This window comes from Lepisma saccharinum, chromosome 13 (genome assembly GCF_977018435.1).
Source record: "Lepisma saccharinum chromosome 13, izLepSacc3.1, whole genome shotgun sequence".
Lineage (NCBI taxonomy): Eukaryota > Metazoa > Arthropoda > Insecta > Zygentoma > Lepismatidae > Lepisma > Lepisma saccharinum.
Genome location: NC_139241.1, coordinates 72,443,802 through 72,452,228, shown reverse-complemented (window position 1 = coordinate 72,452,228; position 8,427 = coordinate 72,443,802). Strand labels below are relative to the sequence as shown.

At 40.3% G+C, this 8,427-nt stretch overlaps 1 protein-coding gene across 1 annotated transcript; it reads right to left on the bottom strand.

The window, feature by feature from the left end:
- Window positions 1-2,987: 2,987 nt before the first annotated feature.
- On the bottom strand, window positions 2,988-7,765 carry LOC145997033 (uncharacterized). Its single transcript, XM_083133652.1, has 3 exons — window positions 7,701-7,765; window positions 4,613-4,763; window positions 2,988-3,625 (listed from the first exon to the last, which is right to left on the bottom strand). Exons 1-3 carry the CDS (start codon window positions 7,719-7,721, stop codon window positions 3,198-3,200), a joined length of 600 nt encoding a protein of 199 aa, XP_082989778.1. The 5' UTR covers window positions 7,722-7,765; the 3' UTR covers window positions 2,988-3,197.
- Window positions 7,766-8,427: the final 662 nt, after the last annotated feature.

Genomic DNA, 8,427 nt, shown 5'->3' with positions numbered 1-8,427 from the left:
CGAAACGTTCCTGCTTTATACTACTTCACCTGATATTGTTGACATAACGTTAAGAAATTTCAACTGCCGCGAAACGTGCTTGGGAATATTTCTCCACCCAATATGGTTTCCTGTCAAGTGTTTCCAACTATTGCATTTTGACATTAAACTTGGTTTCATGCACAGACGGGAAAGAGAATGCATGAATTTATAAAACCGTGCTTTTTACTTGTGGGTTTTTCTAAACTTCTAGTCCGATGCACTTCCCATTTCTGCCACTTTAGCTAATCCAGTTGTACAGGGTGATTCAAAAGTCCATTAACAACTCATAAAATAAGTTAGGCTGCATACAATTGGTCATGATAGAAAGAAGTAAAGCCAAGGGGGAACCTTATTGGTGTGTTCCAATCGGACGCCCGCCATATTGCTGGCAGCCATATTGAATTCAACTCAAAATGTTTAAATGGGAAGGGGGTGATGCTATATATCAGATCAGGCTAAAATTTCACGAGAAATGCAATGGTGAATGTTTTTTTTAAACTTATCTTTAATCAGGAAAAAGTTATGACTGGATGAACACACTAATATGGTTTCCCTCTAGACCTACCTCTTTCTATCATGACCACTTGTACCCAGCCTAACTCCTTTACATTTTATAGTGGGTGTTAAGGAACTTTTGAATCATCCTGCATATCATGTAGATGTAATTGCAGCAAATAATGCATTTACAGAAAGTTATTTGTTATTTAACGTCGCTTTTTCTTCTACTTTATGAGTAATTACGAAGATAAGGATGAGTGATGATTAGGTGAAATTGATGAAAGGACAGTCACAAAGAACACCCTGGCCCATTCCGGGACTCGAACCCGGGTTTCATACTCCAAGGGCATAGTTAAATCAATGCCACATTGGAAATGCACCCAGCTCTGGAGATTAAAAATAATTGCACGTTGGATACCCTGCCTGCAACTCTCCTTTTCCGAAAAAGATGCTGTTTGCTAAAAGAGACCAACACCCATCCTGAACAAAACATGTACCAAAATCGAACTGAAAATGGAAAGTGCATTTTAGAGTCAAGGTTAAACTTTCAAAAAAGACTTCAAAGGAACGTTGGGAAACTCCGCAGCCTTTTCTATTGTTTCCTCTGATAAGGCACCGGATGTTTCCAATAGGTAAATAGACTGCGCAGAGAGTCCTTTCTGCCGGCACTCCTAGTTCTGACACAGTTTTGGGGTCGGCTTTTCTTCGGAAACAGCAGAGAGAAAACAAGCGGTTCGTTTGTCGACCTGAATTCGCAGTAGAGTGGGGAAGCCATTTTGCTGAGGGGTGTCTATTTCACAAAACCCACGCCTTTGAGAAGTTATTCTGTGTAGAACTCTCTACTAAGTTCAAGTTTAGTGCACATACATTATTTTTCAATTGCAAAAACGTTCCCATGGAGAAAATCATGGGGGTGGTTGACAACGGTACCACTAACCAGGGATGTGTTTGGGGGGAGCATATACGTATATTAATTACAGTGTGGTATTTAAGAAATTTCCAGTGGGGGGAAATTCTACTGATTGTCTAGGGACAGCATGAGATAATGACTTTATGCCATATAACATCCCCCCCTTGGATAAAATTTATCAAGCAGAGGGGGGGAGCAAATACCCAGAGGGGGAAAATCTTCCCATCCCCCCTACAAATAATATATGCCGAATTCCGTGGCGGAGTGGTTAAGCACGGCGCGATATGGCACCAGAGGTCGCAGGTTCGAATCTTAGCCTGGACAAGTATGTTCTTTGTGACTGTCCCTTTGCCAATTTCATCATATCATCACTCATCCTCATAGTCGCGAATTGACTAAAGAGGTAAAAAAGCAAAACTGGCAGAAAAGCTATTCTAAATAACAAAAAAAAAATCAATGAATAACAAATTTTAACGGTTAAATATGTGAAAACCGATTATGATCTGCAGGGTCGAAGATTTCTAAATAAATAATTTGGAGGCTTTTTATAATATTAAGGAAAATTTTCCAAAGTATGGAAAATTTTGGTGTGGAACATGGAATTTTCGGATGGGCCAGTGTACCTCTTCCTCAAGGCCCCATATCAACGACATCCGTGCCACTATCCAAAATATATATTAATAGAAAGAAGATTGCTATTTCGAATTAACAATTTTCAATTCTTATTATTAGTATTATTATTATTTCGAGTCTGTTTTGGAGGAGTGGAATTGAATGCACAAGGCATATCCTAAATAATTGTAGCAGTAGTAGTAGTTGCTGTTATTATTATTATTTCTATTTAGCTTATCTTGTTTCGATATTTTGCTTCTTAAAGTTAATGGCGACAAGGATGAATGAAGATTAGCAGTTGCTTTATTAGAGCATTTAACTATAATCACCATGGTAACAAGTAACAAGACAAAGAACATCAATATTCAATAAAGTTAATACGTCAGAATTTCCTTCGTTCTTTATGGATTATCCGAAAGAGATAATAACGTACATAATTTAAAAATATCTTTCAATTGAAGAACTAACTGTTGCAGAGAGAAACAAGCACAGAATCACAATAAAAATGAATCAAAATAATAGAAAAAGAGGACTGAGGTTCAATCATAGATTACTTGCAACAATGCGAACAATAAGATCTTGATAATAATAATAATAATACGCATTAGTAATCAAAAACTTTTACACTCGTTGTCACTGATACTTTTGAACATTATATTAATCCAAATTTCAATATAATTAACTATCCAATGTATAGCAGAGAGATTGATTAATTTGATTTATTTTACTTCGCTTTTTGTGCCATTTTGGCTAATTTGCGAAGATGAGGATGAGTGATGATATGATGAAAGTGATAAATGGACACTCACAAACATCCATACCCAGGCCAGGATTCGAACCCGGTTCCCCGGCGTATAGCAGAGAGAGAGAGGGGGGAGGGAGAGAGAAAAGTGTGATTTGAGTGGTCGAACCTGAGTTAATTTAACGTACAAGCCAATGAAAACAATTGTTGCAAAATTAAAAGCGTTTATTGTCGCCAATTATCATATACAAACATAACTATTCAGAGAAATTGGTCTAAGTTGTACAAAATTAACATTAAAATAAATTACTATAATTTCAAGAAGTTATCATCTTACTATATTTCCGCCTATAGCAGAAAAGATCCAAGATGAAGTTTGGCACTGATGCATTAAGTTTCCTATTGTTGCTCGATTCATTGTTTGTCGTTACTGTTGAGATTCGTACTGCGACGCACCGTGGCGCTGTTGTAGCCAAAGTGATTATAAGGATTGTAAGGATTATAAGCCCCAGGATTGTATCCTCTGGAAAATCGAGGGTCGCCCTTGTACCCAGGATAAGATGGGTACCCAGGATAAGGGCCAGGGAACGCCCCTGGGTAGCCTTGATAAGGTCCGGGATATCCCGAGTAAGGATTAGGGTACCCAGGATAAGGTCCAGGGTAGCCGTTGTACCCGGGGTACCCTGGGTACCCTGGGTACTGTGGGGCTGGGTAGCCGGGGTACCCACCGAATGGTCCGTACCCTGGGTAGGGTGGGTTGTAGCCGTACTTTCTGGCTCCAAAGGGTGGTAGGGCGTTGGGGTTGTATGCTGCTGCCGCCGCCGCTGCTGCTGTAGGGTTTCCTACAGAAAAAGAAAATTAATTAATTGATTAAATAATAATTAAAACATTACTAAAAGGTTTAATAGCAAAGGCAATATGAAATAGAAACTATATATTTGAAAGACTAACAACCAACGACTGTGTAGTCGAAGTCGACTGTTGGCTAAAACCAACGACTGTGTAGTCGAAGTCGACTGTTGGCTAAAACCAACGACTGTGTAGTCGAAGTCGAATGTTGGCTAAAACCAACGACTGTGTAGTCGAAGTCGACTGTTGGCTAAAACCAACGACTGTGTAGTCGAAGTCGACTGTTGGCTAAAACCAACGACTGTGTAGTCGAAGTCGACTGTTGGCTAAAACCAACGACTGTGTAGTCCCATTTCGCCTAAACTGGTTGAAAGGGAAATATTTCAACAGTCTAGCTAGATACGTGCTCTGTTTTGTTACGTTAATTCACCCTTAGCCACCTTGATGTCACACACCTTACCTGACATTAGGTCCAGCCAATAGACAAAAAAGCCAAAGGTTCAACCGAGCCTTACACTAAAATCCCTAAGAGACTCTAAAACTACTAAAACAGCTAAATATCTAATGAAAAGTATATTCATAAAATTGTCAAAATATTGAAAACTTTTGAAAATACACTAAAAAGCAAAAGTGGTATAAATCAATATAGACTTTCTAGGGCACTATACATCGCTGCCAGTAAAAATAATAACCTAATTTCTGAATTCTTAGTTATTCACTCCTTCAGAAACATTTTTTTTCATATGAGCGTGTAATGCATGTTCTACAATCTTATGAACTTGTCAGGGAATTGAGAATCTTGACCATAATTTAGCTCAGAATGTTCCTCTTACTACCAGCGACTTTTGCTTTATTGTGCTCCATATCAGCAAACCAAAATCAGTCACTAAATATTGTGGAGAATATATGTTGGAAAACTTCCGAAAGATTGTTTTCCTTAACTTATTCTAGCATTAATTTCAAAAGATTATATTCCTTACCAAAAGGAGATGCTCCTACTGCTGGATTGGTTGCTGCCGCCTCTTGCAGTGCGAGTCCAATGTCTTTCTTCTCTTTTGAACTTGATGACTGCTCGAATTGCTGTTGAGGCACTGCATTTGCGACTAATAGAACAGCTAAAACCAGCACAGCCTGCAAGAACATAATACAATAGTGAAACATTAAATGTATATGTTTGGGCTCACCAGGCCTCTCCAGAAAATTTGCTAAATTATCTGAAATTGTTGGACAATGCATGAGGATAAATTACAACCAAAATATATCCAACTGTATTAATGATTAGCTCAATAAGGTAGTCACGATTGAAATACATAAGGATAAGTACATTTAATTTGATATTTCGCAACAATTTTCTCCTAACACCTTTCTGAGACAATGTTTTTTATTCTTGTTATAGAAGGTTGGCCTTACCCGAAACTGGCTACGCCACTGAGGCAGAATGTTCAACTCATCAACGCCTATGGTAAGTGATTATGTATATGGCTCCAGTCACATACCTAGTTTTCTACATTCATGCTCATAAATTAAGGATAATGCTGAATCTTGTACAAAGAAATATTTGATGTGCACGTTGCAGCTTGAAATGATGTCTGGGTACTGTACCAAAGAACCTGTATTGACTATGACCTTTATCCAGTGTGTGGTGACGCTGTAAGCAGACAAATTACTCACAGGAGCGAAACTGCTGACCAGAGTGCAGTGCCTATAGGAAGTGTGCAGTTGTGTTCGGTTGTGCGAATGGTGAGTGTGTGTGTGAAATGGCTCAACAAACACATATTGATGATGTAATGAGGGGAAGGATACTTGGGCGGCTAGAGGCGGGCCAAAGACAGCAGGTCGTGTCACAGGTGCTCCATGTGCCACAAAGTGTCATCTCACGATTATGGCAACGATTCCAACTGACTGGAAACGTGTGTCGGCGCTACAGCAGTGCACGTTCACAGTGTACAACACCACGAGAAGACAGGTATCTCACCGTTAGTGCCCGGAGACACTGACGGAGTACTGCCGGGGGCCTTGCTCGAGACCTTGCAGCTGCCATTGGAACAGTTGTTTCCAGACACACTGTGTACAGACGACTCAACAGGCACGGTTTATTCGCCAGGAGGCCTGCAATTTGCATTCCACTGTCACATGGTCACAGAGTAGCCCGTAACAACTGGTGTAGAGAACACAGGACATGGACAATGGAAGAATGGTCTCGGGTACTCTTCACTGACGAGTCCAGGTATAGTCTCAACAATGATACTCGTCGTGTAACCATCAGGCGTGAACCAGGAACCAGATACCGACCTGGTACCATCGTCGAAAGGGCCCAGTATGGAGGTGGTGGTGTCATGGTGTGGGGTGGCATTATCCTGGGTTCACGTACACCCTTGCATATCTTCGACAGAGGTACTGTAACAGGTCAGGTGTACCGGGATGTTATTCTGCAAGACTACGTTCGTCTTTTCAGAGGTGCAGTCGGTCCAACGTTCCTTCTGATGGATGACAATGCCAGGCCACACCGAGCTGTTATTGTAGAGGAGTACCTTCAAACAGACGAAATCATACGAATGGAGTGGCCTGCCTATTCCCCTGACCTCAACCCAATCGAACATGCTTGGGATGGTCTAGGCCGACGTGTCGCCGCACGTGTTCCACCTCCTCGGACTCTTCAGGAGCTCCGACAGGCACTGGTGCAAGAGTGGGAGGCCATACCCCAACAGCTGCTCGACAACCCCCTCCAGAGTATGCCAAGCCGTTGTACTGCATGTGTCAATGTGCATAGGCATCACATTCCATACTGAAACCTGTGCACATGCTCAAAGAACTGTGGAACAACATTTTACAATCTCCCTTGCTTTCTATCATATGTGCGCTCTTTGGTTTTTCTCACGTTTTCTGCAATAAACAGGGTTAAACAGGGTATGTGGATGTCTTTCTTGTGTGTTCAACATGTGTCTGTGCTACCACAACTAGTTCGTTTCAGTGCTGTATCGTGGGGCACCAAAACCTGTATTATCCTTAATTTATGAGCATGAGTGTATTTATATATTCTCTGGTTTGTGAGATATCGTTTGTGAATTTATTTGAATCAACCTGGTCGCAATTAACTATAAAAACTAATGGCATTAACTTACTAACTTATTTCACTTTAATCTCGTGTACGTGCACTTAAACTTATTTCGTCACTGTAATAATAAAAAACCCGGTTGCCCATAATCGTTCCAGAATAATCGTCGTCGTCGTCATTTCATTGGCTCACACCTCGCAATTTTGCGATTTCTAACCAAAGTTGCTGAGTTCAAGTACTATTATCACAAGCAATTATACGTGTTTCAACGTGATGATTACTATCGTCCACTTTCTTCGAAACACTATTGACTTCTTCTTACTGAATGCTTTTGTCCATTCTGGTTAGTGTGACGTCCAAATAATTGTGAGGGTCATGAGTGTTTATATTGTAATCCAGAATAATCTCTCTGACTTAAAATTAACTATTTTCACAATGATGTATATCCAAGCAGATTCATAGCCTGGCGAACTTGTTGGCAATTGTAACACGTAAAATGTCAAGAAATATATTTATAATAGTTCTGCAGTCCTCTTGATTAAACCTCATTCAAATATTGCATTACGTTGTCTCGGCGTCCGATCATGTTGGGTAATCGATTCACATTCTCTCCAACAAAAGTTGCAGGTTCGAACACCAGTCTAGCCTTTAGTGTTCCTTTGTTAGTGTTCTTTCACCATGATCATCTACTCATCCTCGTCGCCACGATTAACCAAAAGTGCCAGGTCTCTTTCCTATTTCGTTAGATTAATCGTAACGATGAATATTTAGATCAAATGGACGACAGAATGCAATGGAACACTTGTGTGGCGGCAAGGGCTTGAGCACAGAACCCTCGAAAACAAGTTCGCGAGTCGAACACTCAACGCACTCACCCACGAAGGCGGCTTGAAGAGGAAAATGCCTGCAAAAATATGGTTAGACACCCACCTAAGGTCGATGGTGTCAAACACATTCTTCCAGACACTCCTCTTGAAATGAAACGAATTTAAACCCAAATTTGCAGTACTTACCAAAGAAACCGTACGTGCCATATTCGACTAAACCTTTAACCTGGATTGCAAAACTTGGATTTGTGAATGATCAGTTAACACGTTTCATGTTTGTTTTTATAGCGAACGAGAGAGAAAGTTATTCACCCTACATCACACTAAAAGAGAGCGCCGAAAGACGTGAAGGTAGGGAGGGGCACATGCCCGCCCTCTGTTGAGCGACGGGGCATTTAAAAATCATTACGGGATGAGTTCTCAATATGTCAAGAGCATTTTATACAACTGTTACGTGCAAAACGAGAGTGAAACGAAACAAAAATTTAGGCGTGATCAAATAAAAGAAAAATCGTGTCGAACGATGCGAGAACAACAAAACACGATCATTTATTCTTTCTGGTTCACGTGAGGCACTGAAAAATTCTATTCGTGTCTCGTGAAATGCTATTATTTGGTTGTAAATTGTACTTTATCACTTTTGGCAAAGCGGCGGGTAGAGAATAAATAGAATTGCTTGGGGGTGAGTAGAACGAATGAAAACATCTGGTACATATTGTGGGCATGTTATATATGACCTTTTTAGCACGCAATATTAGCGAGAATCTTATTTCTCTTGTGGACATGTCATGCTCCTTTCCTGAATAAATCTGATATTATCTAACTTTGTTTTAATTGATGTTATGTCATTTAGGATTCCACGCACACGTAAGAGATTTCTTGGTGTAAAGTTATTCCTTATTCTTGTGAAAGG